This window comes from Periplaneta americana, chromosome 8 (genome assembly GCF_040183065.1).
Source record: "Periplaneta americana isolate PAMFEO1 chromosome 8, P.americana_PAMFEO1_priV1, whole genome shotgun sequence".
Lineage (NCBI taxonomy): Eukaryota > Metazoa > Arthropoda > Insecta > Blattodea > Blattidae > Periplaneta > Periplaneta americana.
In genome coordinates this window covers 111,760,637-111,782,055 of record NC_091124.1, presented here as the reverse complement: position 1 = coordinate 111,782,055, position 21,419 = coordinate 111,760,637, and the positions used below count along the sequence as shown (strand labels likewise).

Here is a 21,419-nt window from a genome sequence, read left to right as displayed (position 1 = left end):
CCGCCTCTATGCACGAATGAATGAGTTTAGTTTCTTCTTCGGGCCTGGGTGAGGAGCTTACCTTGCTGCTGATCTCTTTATCTATCTCTTCCATGTCTATTGTATTATTTATACATTCAAAGTTTTTGGCTAGATTAGCAAGTAGGGCGTTTTCAAATATTTCATATCTTTCATTCTTCACTATATATCGTTTTGCAGTGAATATCTGCTTGTTAGTTTGTTTCTCCCTTCCAATCTTGAAAGAGATTAGCGCGTGGTCAGAACAGCTTTCCAACAAACCGCAGCTCCAATCTGTTATGAATTGTACTATATGGTAATTTGATATAGTGAGATCGATGCGACTACTACCTCTATCTGTTTCAAATGTTGGAGTTGTCGTATCTTCATTATTTATGTACAGGTTATTTGCCATTATAAATTCCTCTAAACGTTTCCCTCGTTGGTTAGACAGTCTGTCGTACCACATCGTGCTCCTAGCATTTGAGTCAATTGTGATTATTAGTTTGTGTCCTGTGGTGAAATTAATTATATTTTCCATTTTTCTTAAGTCTGCATTAATATCTTTTTCTATGTCGAAATATGCAGAAACAGCATACATCTTTTGGGATTCGTTTTTTATTTCTATGACTGTGCAGTCTTCATCTGACAATTGATTTATGAGTAGCACGTCCGTCCTTTTAGAATTTACAAATACGGGGGGTGTGTGTGTGTGTGTGTGTGTGTGTGTGTGTGTGTGTGTGTGTGTGTGTGTGTGTGTGTGTGTGTGTGTGTGCGTGCGTGCGTGCGTGCGTTTTTTTTTCTTTATTGTTTATAATGAATTATATTGTTTGAATGTAAATGAAACATCCTTCAAGAGCTTACGTGTATGTTTTTGTGAATGTAAACACATATCCCTTCATAATGATCTGATCTATCTGATGAATAGGATTGAGAAAATGCGTTAAATATAATTGGAATTGTGTTGTAACAAGGGCTGCCGACAGTCCATGGTTTTATAGTGTAAGGAGAAAGTGTGTGCTACAAAAGACAGATGTCCATGATATTGAATGAAGTCAGACGTAAATCTGGAAAATTGTAATATTTTGTAAGATAGTGTTGAAATGATACTCAAGTGGATGCAAGATAATACATCTTCGGAACTCAATGAGAGCCATCTGTTTGATCAGGTGATAAAATTTTTTTTGTCCTACTGCACAACAAAGAGGAAATTTCTAAAGATATGATTTCACACGAAATCTCGGTAAATTTTTGTCATAGCTGTATTTCTGTCGTGCTGTACTTAGAACTGTTGAAAATTGTAGAATTTTTATTTCTCTCTACGTGGATATACTGTCAATGTTCGAAGAGCATTTTCTTTGATGAATGCTCAGTGGATAGAAGAAAGGAGCAGATTATCACTTAAGTTAATAAACGGATCTGCAGATAGAGTATAATGTGGTAAATGTAAATTACAGTTAACTTTACAAAGTCGTCCACAAATGAACAAAGTTCAGAGAAGTATGAGTGGTTCTGTGATGGTGATATAAAGACCTGAATGGTGTGGTGCTAAAATAAATGGCAATAATCTGAATCCCATGTCAAATAATGTGCTAGATAACTGAAGTGGCCAGCCCCGTCCATATTAAGTAAACAAGTGATATTAATGTATTACAGTCGAGCCGTTCTTATTTCCGGCAGCAAATCAAACGACATACCGCTTCCCGCTCACGGTGGATGTTACTGCGTTGTCAAGTCTACCCTTGTACTCTTAACGAAGTTTTAGCACATGTCTAGTCTTAAACATCGAACGAAAAATTATTTCCCACGATAAATAATTAGTAATATATGAATACATAATATTATATATTATTGTTATTGTTGATCCTAGCATCCCAGGACACAGAAGACTTACCATGTTGTGCTATAATTGGTTTTTCCGACCATTTGAAGTAACGATTTTCGTAAATATAGAAACAATATTAGAAATTACTAAAATGGGAGAAAGCTGTAATATATAATAAATAAACACTTTTTATGTGAATGAATAACTAAAACCACACAACCTGGAAATTAAGTAAAATATGTTAGTATTAAAAATTTTGTCATGATAAGTCATTGCTACATAAAAAAATTACACGAAGAACCTTACCTAACGGTATTGTTCAATTTAGAGGTGCTACGCCTAGATCGCTACAATCATTGTTAGTACCTGCCGCCGCCATAGTTCTCAGTTTATTTTCTTCTTTGCCAGATTGTCTGTACTTCTCTGTCGTTATTTGAGAAACCGTGAACTTGTTCACATCACACGCATCAGCTGTTCATTGCACCACTTGCATTAAAGGCAATAAACTACTCTTATTTTACGTTCATTTTCGAAATAATCTCTAACGCTAATAATCATTTCTCTGCTTTGCGAATTGATGGTCTTCCGACTCCTCCGCGGCATTATGATCCTGAAAACTCAGCGATAACACAGCACTAACAACAATACCGACTGATTGTTCGACAACCAGCTATTAGAACTGCGTCCGTTCACTATTGGCTTGACAGAGATTTAGCAACACCGCTATTGCCTACCTTCTTCGCGCCAAAAGTCGAGAAGGCGTGGCCACGCCGGAAATAAGAACGGCTCGACTGTAGTGTCTATGGAAAATAAATTATATTTACCAGTACAAGTTTCTTATTGTTAGAAATTCATACATTTCCTCTTGTCGAACAAATTGACTTGAGAATCATGTACTGGTTTTTTTTGTTTCTTCATTATGGTAGCCCTGGTTTTAACAAGTTTCTTTTATTATTAGGATATGACACTTTATGCTAGAAAATAAGCAAATTACCATATGCTATTTGGGGAAATGCTAAAGGAGACTATGGCCAGAGGCTGTCCTCAAAGTGGCATTCTTTCGCCCCTGCTTTGGAACCTGGTTGTGGATGCCTTGTTGTGGTAACTCAATGGGGCTGGGTACAGCAGCGGATGGTAGGTTTGAAAGTTGAGGAGGCCAAGACGTGAATGATGAGAATATAAAAATATAAGGCCTGTGACATACCTCATTACCAAGCGCAGAATTTATAGATTTTAAGAAATTAAAATTAGGTTTTCCAATTTATGTTTTAGGATTTTAAATCTTATGTTTAGGAATTTATATGATTTTACAGGAAAAAATAAAAATAAACAACATATTGTTAATATATTACAACGGTTTGGTAAAGATTGCCACTCTTTGGGACACTTTAAGTCCTAACCTACGAATTAGGTCGTTTTAGGTCATATTACATTTAAGAATATTGTTTAGATTGATTACTGGTCATGATTGCCTCAGTAAATACCTCCGTCGTATTGGAGTACTGAATTCACCTAAATGCTTACTGTGCACCAGAGAAGAGGACATGGAGATGGAGCACCTGGCTAATTGTGAAACTCTTAGGACATTTGTGGACCTTCCATCAAAATATTGGGAAGCAAGAAGGATGATGACTTCATTGTTAAATCCAGAGCATTAGATACACACACACACATTTAAGAATGTTACTCTTTGCTACATAAAACGAACAAGAAAAACAATGTTTCGAGAGTAACGAGATAGCAACAAAATTGATTCGAACCTAAGAATCCGGGACTTGCTCATTACTATTACATAGTCTAATTTTACAGCAAATTAACTGGACATTCCTATTTCTTTGCAAACTGATCAAATAGGTCACAACATACTGAATAACTGCTACTACAAGAAGCTAGAGACAAATCTGCATTTGTTTCTAAACTCTCGATATATTTAAAATAATGTATAAATAAATACATCTCGTAACACAAAAGAATAAAATGACAAGAACACCCGCAAACAAGAGAAAACTAACAACACGTCACTCAATTTTCTAAAACCAGAAGAGAGAAAGAGAGAGCGCTTCCCAATACAGCCGAAACCGGCCGTAACTATAAGCAGTACAGTTGTCACCGGTGGGTAGGACGTCTCCAAATCGGCTTCCTTCGCGCGTTCTAGTCGTTTAAACACTCCGCTAACCAGCTATCTTATTGGTTGAACTGCTGTTGTCATGGTTACCGGGGAGTAGCGTCATGCTGCCGACTCCTCTCTCCCGCTCTCGCATAGACACTGCGGACGGCTAGATGTCGACTATACAGGTTACAGTGCTATCTGTTATTTTTCAGTACGAATTATTTGTACTATCTACAGTATAGCGAGTGGGCATCGCCAACTGAATGTGGTCGACTTTACGTAACTTACATCTTAGTCGTAGTGAATAGTAAAATTAATATAAAAGGAAAAATGTTCGTCTGTAACTTGTCTGTGATCTTAATTCAGTTGAAATTATTACTGCCATATTGTGTTCTGGTAAAATATTAGGGGAGGCTCGGCCTCTCTTGCCTCTCCTGAAAATCCGCCGCTAGCTGGGTATTTTACTATCGGATTTGCAGATGATATTGTTGCAATTGTTAAAGGGAAATTTCCTAATACAGTCTTCGAAGTGCTTCAAGTTGCACTGAAAAAGATTGAAGCCTGCTAAAAAAAAAAAAAAAGGATAGTGGTACCTTTCACTACAGTTAAGTGTAGGGACATCATGCTCTTGAAGGGCTTTTAATGCCACTTGCATGAAGTTCTGTCAAATGCTCCATGGCAATTTCCTTAAAGGCCAGCACCTTCTCATTAGCTGAAACAACATGATGAAGTGGTGCTTCTGTGAATTTACCTGGTAGATAGGCAAATTGATACTTGTGTAAAGGAAAATCCTTCAATATTTTGTCCCTAATGTGCCTATCCACTAATCTCTCCAGTGCTTTAAGAAGAAATAAGGAGAGGCTTATTGGACGATATGCCTTGGCCTCGGCATAGCTAGGTCACTCAGATTTGGGTATAAATGTCACTTTGGTCTGTCTCCATGCCAATGGAACATAACCAAAGGCTAAATTTCCTGTTGCAGCAAAGCAGGCATGATCAAATCTGCACCTGCAGACTGATATATTTCAAAAGAATTAATGGCCCATCTTACTTTAGTAACAGTGAGTAGTCCACACCTGTGGAGTAACGGTCAGCACGTCTGGCTGCGAAACCAGGTGGCCCGGGTTCGAATTCCGGTTGGGGCAAGTTACCTGGTTGAGGTTTTTTCCGGGGTTTTCCCTCAACCCAATACGAGCAAATGCTGGGTAACTTTCGGTGCTGGACCCCGGACTCATTTCACCGGCATTATCACCTTCATATCATTCAGACGCTAAATAACCTAGATGTTGATACAGCATCGTAAAATAACCCAATAAAATTAAAAAAAAATAAACAGTGAGTAGGTTCCAATTCTCTCTGCTCGAAATAAACGGAGCAGATTTGATTGCCCCAGATCAGTCAATTGATGACTGTCTATCACTTTTCAGTCTGGAAAATGAATGCTTGCTAGATGAACCAGCATTTCCATACCAGACTGTATGTAACTACCATCTTGTAGTTCGATTGTGCTTACTATCTTGTGAGCATCTTTAGCCATTAGCTTCACAAGTCTTGCACTGCTAGGAATGTTTTCCATCCCTTCGCAGTGCTCCCTCCAAGCTTGCCTTTTGACTTTGTGAATAGCCTTGTTGTAGTAATTGGTAAGTTTCCTCCAATAGGTGGTTCAAGCGCCAGTTTTTCGTGAAAGTTTAAAGAGCTTCCTTCTATTATGTCTAAGTTCGCTTAGCTCTTTAGACCACCAAGGAACTTGCCTTGGTGAGCCATTAACCTTAGCCTTACTGTTATTATGATAGGATAGGAGATTGGACTGTTGCAACTGGGTGACTGCCAACTCCACATCTATTATAAAACGAATGTTTCTAGAGATACCCAATACCATTTTTTTGTATCCATCCCAATCAGTGTTCCTCGGGTTCCTGTTGATTACTGGATTAGTGATCTTAGACTTAATTCTAAAGTAGATGTACCTATGATCGGATGCAGAAGTATCCCATGATACATACTAGTTTGAAACTAGGTCTTCAGCTAATTTAGTCTCTAGCGTTATGTCAGTAAACGTCCTTCCTCTCTGTATTAGCAAAAGTTGGTTCGTTACCTTTGTTAAGAATATTTAGGTCAGTACTTACCAGATATTCCGTCAGCTGTTCACCTCTTGGATTGATGTCAGTGCTTCCCCACAATACGTGGTGAGTGTTAGCATTAGTCCCTAGGATGATTTCTTACCTGCCTCGTTGCAATGGGTGATTAATCTCCTCACTGTCTCCGTTGGTGGGTTGAGTTCATCATAAGAGAGGTATGCAGATGAGAACAATAAAGTCCTCTTTCTGCCCCTTCCATTACGAATGTTTCAATAGTTATCACATGCCTGGAACAAAACTTCACTTGGAGCAAAGCATTAATCCAATTTCTGACATAAAATGAGGTTCTCGGCTTTTCGGTATTGGGACTATAGAGTAAGTCCCCAATACAATTAACTCCCCTGGCAAAACCCTTATATATGCAAGGTTTTTGAATGAGAGCAAAGTCTATATATTCCTCAGCTAGCTTCTTGCTCAATATGACAGAAGCTGCCTTAAAATGTTGTAAGTTAATTTGAATTATTTTCTTAATGAACTATTCAAAATACTTACCTTAGACAGCCTCTTGAGGTGAAATCTCCCAGAGATTCCAACATCCATGAACTCCGGAGAGTCCTCCTCCTCCTCAGCTGCTGCCTCCTGTTTTTCCTGAGCCGCCTTTTTACCGGTATTGAATAGGGTCTTAAAGAGACCTCTATCCATCCCAGTAAATGCAGTCAGTCTTTTGTTCTTAATTTTGGAAGCTGATTCCTGGTCAATCATCATGATTAGACACTGCCCAGTTTGTCTGTGAACTTCTTTCCAGTGCTCTATACAGAGCTGCTGGTTAACGAGCTGTATGCATTTAAGGAGCACTTTCGGATCACTGGTTGTTAGATCCTGGGTCCTAAATGCCACCTTAAATGGTTTAGGAAGATCTTTAGCCTCTACCACCTTAAGGACATAATTGTCCCTGATTTGAACTACATTTGGATGTTCCTGGAATCAGTTGCAGGAGTCCTGATTCTCACAGTAGTAGATCAGGGCCCCATCTTGAAGTGAAAACGTCGTGAGAAGTGGTAGAGATTTGCCAGATTATGCCTCATCTATACCCCTCAGGATTGCCGCCTGAATATGCTTGACGTTTTCGACTACAAGCTTGACATCGGGATAGAATACCCCATTGATAGCCATCTTGTATGAAGCTAAGGTTTCCCTATAAGAGGTTCCAGGTTCAGTGCCTCTGTGTCTCTTAACAGCAGGGGTGGGAAACTCGTATTGTAAATAGAGCAGTCTGCATAACAGCAACTAAAGTAAGGGGAGAGGCTAAGCTCTCTGAGAACGGCTGTTTCCCAGCCCTGGAGGTTTAGCCTTTGCCAAAGGTGGTGTGTCTGTACTGCTCCTAGTTCTTTTAGAAGTCCCTGGCCCAGCTTGGCTTCCACTACCGCTAAGTTGAAGAGAGTGACCTGGTTGAGTAGTGCTCCCAGCTCCTTTCTCCTGGGCCCTAACTCTTTGCAATTTCCTTCTAGCTGCCCCTGATAACTTTTTAATGCTCAGGTGCAGCCGATTTATAGAAGAGGCAGTGATAGTGCTGGGAACGGAGTGACTAGAACTGTTGAGTAACTTAGTTATAGCGGTTTAATGTCTTGGCAGCAGAACACTGGAATTATTCGGTTAACCGTAGCTGTCACCAGTCAATTCAAATGTTCGAACAGAGTTCACATCTTTCACTTAGTTCTAGCAGGCAACGACATAGGTACTAGTTCTAGCAGGCAACGACATAGGTGGGCCTACTATTGTTTTAAATATTTTCTGCTGCGAGACAAATATATTATTTCCGACAGGAGACATCCCCAAGGCGGGCTGAAACCCTAGTATTTTTGAAGAGAAATTCATACTATATATAACCTATCAAGTGGTCCTAATCAACACTGATAGTCTGTACATATTACTATAAATAATAATAATAATATTATTATTATTATTATTTTATTGTTATTATTATTAGTATTAGTATTATTATATTAGAGTGTTTGATTAATATTGAAATATGTTAAAAAAAGGAAGTGCATAATATTTTGCTATTTGTGTTTATTGGATTTATGTTATCTCATCGTCATCATTTTATTTGTATTTATTTCTATGATTTATGTTAGCTAATTACTTTGATTTATCAATAATATTACTCTTTACCAAAGAGAACATGGTTGTATAGAAGGCTAGTCATGTTATAAAATAAATAAGCATTATGTTCTTCAGTTCAAGATTCCATGTTTTATTGATTATTTTATACACTTTTCGTAATAATAAACAATTCTGTATGTTATTTTTTAAATGCTTTAGGCAGTGTTTCATGGAGCCATTTCTATCTTCCTTTTTCTCTGCAGGGTTTAACATTTACCTCACATGTTAATTTATTAGCCGTTAGTATTATAAATTATTTTATGAATTTTATTTCGTTTCTCATATGTAACAACACTGAAGATTAAATAGGCCGTTCATATAAAATAACTCCGCAAATAACTGTAATCACTCAAATAAAATCTGCAACCGTCATTTTGCAATGAAGCGAAGCAAAGCACTTTTTTCTCGTCAATAGGCAAAGTGAAAGTGCTATACTACAATGCTTTTAAAACATGCTTGGTTTCACTTTCAAAGTACGTTCTAAAATCGACTCCAAATTTTAAATCTGCCGCCACAAATTTGTACTTGGTATGGTACTCAGATCAACTGAGTAATGACGTGACAGTACCTGCTCCGAACCGAACTGCTCCGTCCCCAGCCCTAGGCAGTGACGCCCATTTCCTTGTTAGGTGGTAGGTTTCCCTCAACTGGAGAGTCCCTGTCATTCCTCTTTGTTTTAATATTTTGTTTTTGTAGTGCATCCATTAGGAGTCACACAAGTACCAGGGAAATTAAGGTCACCCAACACAGAGCCCTGATTGTATTGGGAAGGCTAAATTCTGCAGGGTTTCGCCTGGTGCCCTGCAGAGATCGTTAGCAACACTGTTATTTTACTACTTCAGTGCCATACAGCCCTTGGCACGATGCATTTACACCTTGGCTTGAGTAGACCTGTTGCCATATATGATAGCGGTGCTCCAGCTGGGAGACCTGCTAAGGTCCTCCAACTGGGAGTCCCTTTGGTTTGGATTTTAGATGGTAAGCCTCTTCTTTGTCTGGTACCTCCACCGTGACCTCTCTGATATAAGTAACTCTGCCCCCCCACCAACTTCAAGGTCATGCTGCTTGTAGGGGGGTTCATATGACTAACTCCGTCCCCTTCAACAACAACTGTTTTGACAGTTCTTCTAATTATTTACCTTTCTTACTTTTTCATTATAAGAACAGCCCAGGTAATTTCTGCACATCAGTCATGTTTATTTTTCATAACTGACGATAAGATGATCTCTGTCTGTGGGCTCTATTGAGTTCCATCTTGCATTACAACTTAAGATTGTGCAAACAAAATGATTGAAATGCATGATTGTGTGTGCCAGGCTTAATGCTCTACCACGAGAGGGACCCTGCTTATAATTATCCTTTCATTGAAATTCTCAAATTCACAAATTAATGAATAAAGATTTTGAGAAAATTAATGAATGCAAGAGGAACAAGAGGCATGGACTGCCTTCGTATTGTATCTGTTACTGACAACTTTCTAGGGAATAGTAAAGATCAAATTACAAAAAAAATTGCAGAAAATATGCTTGAAGGAAGTTGGAATGCAACAAGAGTGTAAAGGTTGACTTTTTGCACTCTCATATTGACTATGGAATGAGTATGAGCAAATAAAATACCGGTACTATACTATGCACTGAAAGTTATGTCTCACTCCTTAAAATATTTCTCAATGGTCCAATATAAATGATCCACATAAATAATAATGCATGATGATCTGCCTTTAGTTTTGTGATTATATTCATATGTATTCAATCTTTAGAACCAGCCGTGTCAAACAAAAGACAATGGTAGTAGTAAAATTCGCAACTATATTCTTAAAAAATTCACTTCATTAGTCAAGTGCAAGGTTTATCCAATACAATGGTGGTGTTTTCAATGTACCAATAGAAAATGCAGATGTAGGAAGTTCTTAAGTAGGTTACCATAACAAAATGAAGGGAGGAAAAAGATGTGTTTGAAGGAAAGTAAATTTCCGGCTAATATGCACCAAAGCATTAAGTACGTAATTACGACCGCTCTGCCATTTTATTTGTGGTCTAGAAAAAATACCTCGTCATTTATGAAGAAAACTTTTAGTGGCCATGAAATTATCCACCTCTTTCATCATATTATTGTTTATCAATATTACGAAACAAAAACTATCATAAGGGTCATGACTGACAGGACCATCTTGGCTGTCTGCGCATGCGCGGACTGGTTAATAAAAATCTAAACTAACCAAACCTAACCTTCGTGTAATGTGCAAGATGTGTAAACAGAGCAAGAAGGGATCTTCTTGATTTGATCTGGAATCTACACACGAAAATAAATTCAAGTAAGGATCGCATTCCCACTGCATGAGAGGTCCGCACATGTGCCACAGCAAAACTGTTCCTGTCGCGAGCCTCTCATCTAAGCCACATAATCTAATCGCAATATTTATGCAAATACATCTTGGCGCTAACAGTGGTGCTATCTCTCAGTAATGTTTAGAACGAAGGAGGTAGAGAAAAAAAAATAATAACTTTCTCCATCTAATGACGCCACAGACTAACATCATGTCCTTATGTTGGTGACATTGTGTATTGAGTTCAATTTGGTCGTAATTGTAATGGCATAGTTCAAAACTCCCATAGCAAATTCTCCAGTTTAGTGCAGTATTTTTTTTTAAGTTGTTTATGTTGTGTATGTATTTTCTTGTATATGCTTTCATCCTAGTTGAGTGAAAGAGAAGGCCTCATGGCCTTAGCTGTGCCAGAGAAAATAAAACCTATTATTATAAAGCTGTAAAAATTACAACAAATTGCTGCTGCAATTTTTTGTGCATCTGTAGCTTAAATATTAGTATATTTATATGGGTTTTTCCGTGCATTCATATACAAAACCCCTTAAGTATTTGGTGGATTTTTGCGGCAAATTTAATAGTTTTATATTCTGGTGATTGAAGCAAATTGTGATGCAGATTCTTTTCTCCTTAAAATCCACCATGTCAGTTGCAGAAGGATAACTATTAAAACATTAAATTACAAAAATGTACGTAACTCAGCACTGCGACTTCTCCTCTTGCTTGCTATTTGTTGTCACACCAATTCACAAATTCAATTCCTTCTAGTGATCCAGTTTGCACATGCAATTAAATTCTCCAAACATTTGGGTAGAACCTCATGCTGCATAAAGTGGACCAGAAATTATATGCAATTCATATTATGCAATTTGTGAACTAAGAATTTTGTATGTTAAAATTCTAATGACTTAATTCTGAGCAAAATGTGGTACTGAAGGGAATACAAATAAATGAGTATTATATGGTATAGAATTTCTCCTAGTACACCCTGCTTTGTAAGGAAAGATCACTGCTCATGTATAAACATAGTTGAAAGCATGAGAAATAACAAGTCTTGGATATCAAGTAGCATTGTGTAGGCTGTAACCTGCTCAGTTTTACGTTTTGAAACCAACAGAGGGTCTTAAAATCCACTACTGAAGGATAAAAGTAAATAGTAAGTACTTACACAAATTAATTATAGTATCAGACCATAAATTTTACATACAGTATGGTCTGAATTTATGTTAAACATTGTGTTCATAGTTTTGTAGATTATATAAAATGATGTTTAGAAGACGAATTCTATATTTGAAGTTGTAGAAGTTAAAATTATGTTTTGAAGATTCTTGCTAACAAGAAATGAGTGATATTGTAGCCATTAGTAAACATTTTAACTTGAAGTTGGTGGTTTTTGTTTGAAATCTGTATTCTTATGGGTTTACAGGCATTTTCTCTTTAATTTTATATATATATATATATATATATATATATATATATATATATATATATATATATATATATTGATTTTCGTATTCATACTCAGGAATTTGTTATAAATTACTACATAATGTGATGTGTCAAAATTTACATGTGTTAGATTTATTGCTTTATTGGTATCATAAAAGAATCAGTGAGGGTCATGCTTTTATTCATAGTATGTGCGTGTTCATTGTGTCCCATATTATGCAGGCACAAGTTTTCAGTGGCTTCATGATCTGAAGAATAAATTGTCAATACCTGAGTTCTCGTAAATCACTCCTGTTTTTGTGTTTCAGCAAGTAATTTAGAATACATTCACAATTCTTTGCTAAATATAGTGTGATCCAACTATCGCGCATATTGAACATTCTGTTGTCTGTGTCTGAAATGTGTAGACCTAGGAGATGAAACGAGTTCTCTGCTCAAGTGGTGAGTGTAGGTATTTTGGCCAATGACCATTCTGGTGGGAAAGGCATTGCTTCGAGGTTACAACCATTGATATCACCTGCCATGCGCATCTTACCCCTTAATGGCAGCATGCCAATGCAGCCCACAACATACTCCCGAACTGCTAGGCTTCTCTCCATCTCCACTCAAATGCACTGGCTAGATCTACAGATTTCGACACAGACATAAAAAATATAGTATAATTTATCATTGGCAGTGTGCCACAAGATGACGTTGTAATGTTTCTGCAGTGAAGTGGCATGCTTAGTGATGTCAAGAACATGGCCATAGTGCGTTGTGTTTTGTTATGAAGTGTTTGTAGTGAAATGTAAAATTTTTAATGGAACAGAGAGTGTTTATTGTTGAGGTGTATTTTCAAAGGCGCTCATATGCACATGTGATTGAACAATTTTGTTGTATTGGATGTGCCTGTTTCTAACAACTCAACCATTACCAGAATCATTAGCTGCTTCGGGAAACAGGTAGTGTTGGGGAGAGGAAGAAGAGAAGGCCCTCTATATTGACTGAAGCTAAACTGGAAGAGGTGCGTCATTACAGCAACTCCCAACCAAATGTTCAGACAAATTGGGAGTGTGCAACCTGGAGTTTCTTATGGGAGTGCCCAGAGGCTATGATAAAACTATGGGTGTGAACTTATCTGTTCACTGTTTCCAAGAACTGAAACAACCTAATGCTGTGAAACGTAATGCATATTGTAAATGACTTCCCTCATTCCCTCATTGGTGTGATGTGGAATTAGTCAGTTGGGATCATATTTTTCCAGTAATGACGCATATTTCCATTTCAGTGGATACATAAGCAATAGATACTGGTCCACAGAAAACTCGCATGTGTTACTGAAAGACTGAAAGTAGGGGTTTGATGTGCAATAACCCAGATGTCTGATAGTAGGAATGTCAGCGTAACATTACAAGAGAGAGTGTCTCCATCACTGGTACTCTTGCATAAGATGGTGTTCAACATGGTAAAAAGTGCTCACATGGACATTTACAGCACCTGTTGCAAAATATGTTTATTCATTATAAGATTGTATCAATTTCATATTTAATTACAGGTATCTTTCGTTTTGATGTGCTTATCTGAAGTAATTTCAATTAAAAACCTTGTAACACTGATGTGTGCGATAATTGGATCACACTTTATAAATTTCATAATGCATTAAATAGGCCTACTAATTTGTCAGGTGTCTCTCCTGTCAATTCTGTCCACAATTCAAAATAAATCTACAATTTTATTTGGGTTAATTTTCTATTAAAATTAATATTTATGAATTGTTGTGTAAAATGTTAAATAAATTATGTATCAATGTTCATTTTGCTTTTGCTACTTTTGATGTAGAAATGAGCACCAACATTCGGGTCAGAATACAACAAAATATCCAACTTTCTGACTCATAAAAGAGTATTTATGGTTATAAATATGTAGGTATATTATTTTGAGTGTTTAATTCATGATAAGGTATTTAGTAGCTAAAATAAAGTTTGTAATTAAAAAAAAAAGTCAGTTTTAAATTTCCTTGTGCATTTTATTTAATATTTAGAATTTAGTCCTACAATTTGGTCTGTTCTTCGTGTAATAGGACATTTCTGCAGATACATGTGTAAAAATGTAATTTTGCTGACATTGTTTAACTTTTGTTCTTAAGTGTTATAAACTCTGCATGTTGAGCATGTTTCATATTCTTTTTAGCAGATATTTTGTTGTATTTATTCTTTAACTTATAGATTCTTGATCAGTTTAACCATTTATGCTTAAATTGTGAAATTATTAAGATGTAAATTTATAATTTGGAGATACGGACACCTGAAAAGAACAAATTTGAAAATAAGCCTAACTGAGGAGTATTTTGGATTAATTTATTTCCGGGGGGGGGGGGGGAAATTGCACCCTTTGAAATGGTAACTGGCTTTTATAATAATTCATGTGCACAACTAGGTTTTAAGGAAAGTTTTAATGCACAAAGAGTGTCTGATAAATAATTAGTACTGGTATTTCAGTTTACACACTATTTCCTTTAAAATGCTGAAAAATATATAAGCAATAGTTTATTATTACTTACTTACAAATAGCTTTTAAGGAACCCGGAGGTTCATTGTCACCCTTACATAAGCCTGCCATCGGTCCCTATCCTGAGCAAGATCAATCCAGTCTCTAGCATCCTATCCCACCTCCCTCAAATTCATTTTAATATTATCTTTCCATATACATCTTGGCCTCCCCAAAGGTCTTTTTCGCTCAGGTGTTCCAACTAACACTGTATATGCATTTGGATTCTCCCATAAGTGCTACATACCCTGTCATCTCAAACATCTGGATTTAATGCCCCTAATTATGTTATGTTATACAATACATGCAGTTCTACATTGTGTAACTTTCTCCATTCTCCTGTAACCTCATCTTTCTTCGCCCTAAATATTCTCCTAAGCACCTTATTCTTGAACACCCTTAACCTGTGTTTAGCTCACTCAGTGAGAGTCCAAGTTTCACAACCAAACAGAACAGCCAGTAATATAAAATTCTGTAAATTCTAACTTTCAGCTTTTTTGAGAGCAGACTAGAGGACAAAGCTTCTCAACCGAATAGTAACAGGCATTGCCCATATTTATTCTGTGTTTAATTTCCTCCTGAGTGTCATTTATATTTGTTACTGTTGCTCGAAGGTACTTGAATTTTTCCATCTTTTCAAAGGATAAATTTCCAATTTTTATATTTCCATTTCGTACTATGTTCTGGTGACGAGACATAATCATATACTTTTTTTTTTTTTTTTTAAATTTGCTTCCAAACCTGTCTCTTTACTTGCTTCAAGTAAAATTCCCTAATTATTTGTGGACTTAATACTCCTAATTACCCATTCAATTCCAAACCCTCTCTGTTTTCTTTCCTAATGCCATTTTGTAGAGCAAAGTTAAAAAGTGAAGGTTATAGTGCATTTCTTTGCTTTAGCCCACAGTGAATTGGAAAAGCGTCACACAGAAACTGATCTATATGGATTGTGCTGTATGTTTCACTGAGACATATTTTAATTAGTCGAACTAGCATCTTGGGAATGCTAAATTCAATAAAAATATTATATAAAACTTCTCTCTTAACCGAATCATATGCCTTTTTGAAATCTATGTACTGTGCCCTTATACTTCCATTTTTCTCCAGTATTGGCCGAATGCAAAAAATGTGATCACTAGTCGATCTGTTACGCCTAAAACAACATTGATGATTCTCAATAATTCATCTGCATATGGAGTTAATCTTCTCAAAAGAATATTGGAGAACATTTTGTACGACACCAATAAAAGTGACATTCTTCGAAAGTTACTACAGTTAGTCTTTTCCCCCCTTCTTAAAGTTAGGTATAATTATTGTCTCCTTCCATTGTTCTGGTACAATTTTCTTTTCCCAAATAGCAAGTACAAACTTATAAATTTCACTAGCTAATGCTATAAATTTCACTAGCTAATGCTTTCCCACTGTCTTGTATTAATTCTGCTGGAACTTGATGGATACCTGGAGACTTGTACTTTTTCAGCTTTTATATTGCAATTTCAACTTCAGAAAATGTGGGGTTCAGATCTAAATGGCTCAGCAATTTGTATTTGAATACTGTCCCGATCATTTCTGTTTGGCCAATGTACAGTTGTCAAAAGAAAAAGTGGCCGCTCTCTTGAAACAAAGTTCCCTTCGGGTATCTTCGCTATAATTCGGAGACAGGCGATGTTACATGTTGTTGGACCACGTTGCCTGATATCTACAATTATAATTGAAGCTTTCTGTGTGTTATTTGATAGCGTAATGGTAGCGTTCCGACCTCTTATTCTTGAGGTCCTGCGTTCGAATACAACCTCGTGCTTTTTATGTTCTTTTTTGTTTTGTTTTTAAGAGAGAGAGAGACAAAATATACAGAATTGCTCCTTTCTCTTTTACGATTATTTTAGTAATTAACATCAGGTTCATTAATATATTATCATTATGACATTGTGGCTGCAAATGGAAAGAAACAAGATTTTATTCTCAATAAAAATATCTTTCGTGGCATAAACAAAACAAATTCAAACAATTAAGCGTTCAAAAAAGAAAACAAAAAGCCACAATTCAATATTTAGTCTATCTTCCCCTTATCTCGATCATTTTGAAGTCAAGTGGGCATGGAATAGACTAGTTTTTGCAAATAACTACTGTTCTTAGACACGATATTCCAGGCATTCTGAACATACATACATAAGTATTCGGCCCATGGGCAGGTCTTTCATTGCAAACCCAACATTCTCCAATCTTTCCTATTTTCTGCCTTCCTCTTCGTCTCCGCATATAATCCACATACCGTAATGTCGTCTATTATTCTTTTCAACCAGAGACCCAACCAATTACTTTTTCTCTTTCTAATCAGTTTGAGCATCATTCTTTCTCCACCCACTTTTTCAAACACAACTTTATTTCTTATTCTGTCTGTCCACTTCACACGTTCCATTCTTCTCCACATCCACATTTCAAATGCTTCTATTCGTTTCTCTTCATTTCGTCGTAATGTCCATGTTTCTTCCCCATACAGTGCCACACTCCACACAAAGCACTTCACTAATCTCTTCCTTAGTTCTTTTTCCAGAGGTCCGCAGAAGATCCTTCTTCTTCTATTAAAAGCTTCCTTTGCTCATGTTTGCAGTTTTTCTTGGGAAGGATAAATGCGGTAACTTCCCATTGTTTTCTGCACACCACTATCTCTTTCGCATCTTATTAGATTCTAGGGGGCCCAAGCGTGGAGATGAGGAGAGTGGATTTGACTAATTGGGCCCTCCGGACTTCACCGAAAGTCACCGCAAGGGTTAAATATTAGTTCTATCAGGATGTTTGACCCGATCAGAGACCGAGAAATCCCAATTAGCCTTTGACCCTCGCATCCTGGACTAGCTTCTACGAATCATCAGAAAATCTTAGAGTGTGATTGAGCCAACTTTTCCGAAAATGTTTCCACACTTTTGCCCTTGTAGCTCAGCGGAAGAACATCGGAATTTAGATGTCAACGTCTCAGGTTTAATTCCTCGTCACTCCTTTTCATTTTATTGTGATTCAAGATAGTATAATGTAATAATACAAAAAGAAAAACTAACACCAGTATTATGCAACTTTATTGTTCCAAACCTAATATTAAATTTATGTTATTTATATCGCTATAGATTGATAACTGAATATAAATTATATATTGAATATTATTTATGTCGCTAAAGAACGATTACAATATAAATAACTTGAATATTATTTATACAGTATCACTAAAGAACGATAACACAATATAAATGATAAATATAGGTTTGTTTAATTAATGTAAGATATTATATAATACGTATTTAATTATCTAAATAAAGTAACCTATTTTACAAAGAAAAATGGTTATTTGTATTATAATAATTACTTACATAAAATACAGATTATTTATGTCGCGAAAGAACAATAACAATATAAATAATTTCAATATTATTTATAATGGTAATGAAGGAAAACAGAATATAAATGATAATTTGAATATTATTTATATCGCTAAAGAACGATAACAGAATATAAAAAACGTGAATATTATTCATATCGATATAAAGCGATAAGAGAATACAAATGATGACTTGAATTTTATTCATATCTCTAAAGAACGATACTTACTTACTTACTGGCTTTTAAGGAACCAGGAGGTTCATTGCCACCCTCACATAAGCCCACCATTGGTCCCTATCCTGAGCAAAATTAATCCATTCTCTATCATCATATCCCACCTCCCTTAAATCCATTTTAATATTATCTTCCCATCTACGTCTCGGCCTCCCTAATGGTCTTTTCCCCTCTGGCCTCCCAACTAACACTCTATATGCATTTCTGGATTCGCCCATACGTGCTATATGCCCTGCCCATCTCAAACGTCTGGATTTAATGTTCCTAATTATGTCAGGTGAAGAATATAATGCGTGCATTTCTGTGTTGTGTAACTTTCTTCATTCTCCTGTAACTTCATCCCTCTTAGCCCCAAATATTTTCCTAAGAATCTTATTCTCAAACATCCGTAGTCTCTGTTCCTCTCTCAAAGTGAGAGTCCGAGTTTCACAACCATACAGAACAACCGGTAATATAACTGTTTTATAAATTCTAACTTTCAGATTTTTCGACAGCAGACTGGATGATAAAAGTTTCTCAACCGAATAATAACAGGCATTTCCCATATTTATTGTGTGTTTAATTTCCTCCCGAGTATCATTTATATTTGTTACTGTTGCTCCCAGATATTTGAACTTCTCCACCTCTTCAAAAGATAAATCTCCAATTTTTATATTTCCATTTCGTACAATATTCTGGCTACGAGACATAATCATATACTTTGTTTTTTAGGGATTTACTTCCAAACCTATCTCTTTACTTGCTTTTAGTAAAATTCCCGTGTTTTCCCTAATCGTTTGTGGATTTTCTCCTAACATATTCACGTCATCTGCATAGACAAGCAGCAGATGTAACCCATTCAATTCCAAACCCTCTCTGTTATCCTGGACTCTCCTAATGGCATACTCTAGAGCAAAGTTAAAAAGTAAAGATGATAGTGCAGTGCATCTCCTTGCTTTAGCCCACAGTGAATTGGAAACGCATCTGACAGAAACTGACCTATACGAACTCTGCTGTACGTTTCACTGAGACACATTTTAATTAATGGAACTAGTTTCTTGGGAATACCAAATTCAATAAGAATACTAAAGAACGATAACAAAATATAAATAACTTGATGTCGATAAAGAACGATAACAGAATATAAATGACAATTTGAATATTGTTTGCATCGCTAAAGAACGATTAAGAAATAAAATGAAAACTTGAAGAAGGCCCGAACCCACAACCTTCGAATCATTAAGTTAGCACTCTACCGCTGGTCTACGAGGCGCAGATATGGAATTCTTTCATAGTTCCGGAACTGCTTGTACAAGCACATGCATCGTGTAACATCGCCGCGACCCGAAGTGGACTTAGAAAATATTCGCTGTTCACAAGTGTGGCCATTTTTTTTTTTTGACAACTGTACAGTTGCCGAAAATAGTTTTTCCATCTGTTCAGGATGGAAGAAGAGACTGCAAGCAAGTCACCGTTCTCATCCTTGATCACGTTTACTCTTGCCTGATATCCTTTCTTAAATTTCTTTATGCATTTATATAAGCCTCTAATATTTTTATTTTTACTATTTGTTTCTACCTCATTCAGTTTTTCCTTCAAGTAATCTCTCTTTTTGTTCGTAAGTGTATGACTTGCTTTCCATCTTTCATTCTCTCTTCGCCTGGACTTGATCCTATAAGAATTTCAGTTTTGCCTGTATCCTTCTTTCTACTACTTTGGAACAATCTTCATCAAACCATGGTTTCTGTTTTTTAGTTTCATTATAACCTATGCTCTGCTCAGTTGCAATTTTGATATTATCTCTGAAAATATGTATCAAATTCCTTCTCAACTTTGTCGGAACTTTTTAAATTGTGAGGCCTATTTGAAATTTCGACTTGATAGTGTTACTTAGTTTCCTCGTTTTTTTAATTTTGGAATAGTGAATCACTTAGTATTAATTTGTTGCTGTACTCACTTGGCTACTCTTAATTCTCCAATTACCAATTTGCGGTCAGTCACAGTCTACCCCTCTGAAGGGTAGAATATCTATTATATTAATATGTCTTCGTTTATCTATCAAGATGTGATCTATTTGATTGTGTGTCAATCCATCTGGCAAAGTCCCAAGTTATGTATATCCTTATGCTGGAATCTTGTACTTTCCACAATTAAATTATTTAATTAATTAATTCATTCATTCATTCATAGTGTTGTGTCCAAGAGCAGGTCATAGTCTATTTAAAAATATTGTCCTGTCCTATTTAGCATTGAAATCCCGCAATAAAATTTTCAAGTGATATCTAGATAACTGATCAAAAGTGCGTTGCAATTCCTCATAGAAACTATTCTTTATATAGCCGTCTTTCTCTTCTGTGGGGTTCTAAGCATTTATAACTATGCTATTGCAGCATCTACCCTTAAGTATTAAATATGATAACCTGTCACTGATAAATTCGACATTCTTTACTGCTGATTTTATTCTTTTATGAATAAAGAAATTCTGTTCCTAATTAGTGACCAATTCCCATGCTGGAAAACCACTCTTTATCGGCTGTCCATGACTGCTTATTCATTATATTCACTGCTACCTTCATATCTGGAGGAGTAGTTTATTATTACCACTGTTAATGTTGAATAGAAACTTGTTTAGTTGTGGGTAACTCAGCATGTTCATGTTTGTTTAGTTACCAAGCTTTAATATCCAAGAAATTGAAAATAACTGTCATCATGCTTTGTGATTATGTTTGACAGGATGCTCCTCGGGTGACATTGCCAGGAACTTTGTCAGAAACATCACAGCAGCAGCCATCAACAGTACAAGAGCAGCAGCAAGTGTCACAGCCAAAGCCTACTATAACAACTAATAAGTCTTCTGTCAAAAAGAAACCTAAAGATGAAACTTTAAAAGCAGCAGGTAGCACCCGCAGCTGGTGGATTGGAGGCATTTGGGATAAATTAGCTCTCAGACCAAAAAACCAAATGAAGTTGCCAGATGATAAAAATCCATCAGTAAGTATTCAGAAGTTTGAAAGTGAGTCTCGAGAAATGTAGGTTGATGTCCATTGGATTTTGAGGAGTCATAAAGAATTGTTAAGGTGGTTAGTCTTCAATTCTTATATGGTACTTACCTAAAACCTTTGTGAACTCTCCCTGACTTCATTTTTCTTCTGAAGAAATCTATGGTAAGAATTCTGGTCACTTTTCTTTTCAAATCAAAATATAGGAAAGGATATTATCAGATGGCAAATGGAGATTTGAGGACAACCATTAGAAACCAACTATTTCAATTTATCTCCATTTGAATTTCATATAATATAATACTTTTCTGACTATTAAATTTTGTCTCTATTTTACTTATCAGGTTTTGAGTATCATTTGTTA

General features: G+C 36.2%; 1 protein-coding gene across 7 annotated transcripts in view; it reads left to right on the top strand.

The window, feature by feature from the left end:
• LOC138704946 (protein transport protein Sec16A-like) overlaps positions 1 to 21,419 on the top strand; it is a 572,743-nt gene that overhangs the window by 396,595 nt on the left and 154,729 nt on the right. For all 7 annotated transcript variants that reach the window (XR_011333490.1, XR_011333489.1, XM_069833405.1 and 4 more), the window contains one exon: positions 20,790 to 21,047. Coding sequence is in view for 5 of the 7 variants with exons in the window: in XM_069833405.1 (XP_069689506.1) it covers positions 20,790 to 21,047 (258 nt within the window). In the remaining 2 variants the exon portion in view is untranslated. The remainder of the gene's footprint in view (positions 1 to 20,789; positions 21,048 to 21,419) is intronic.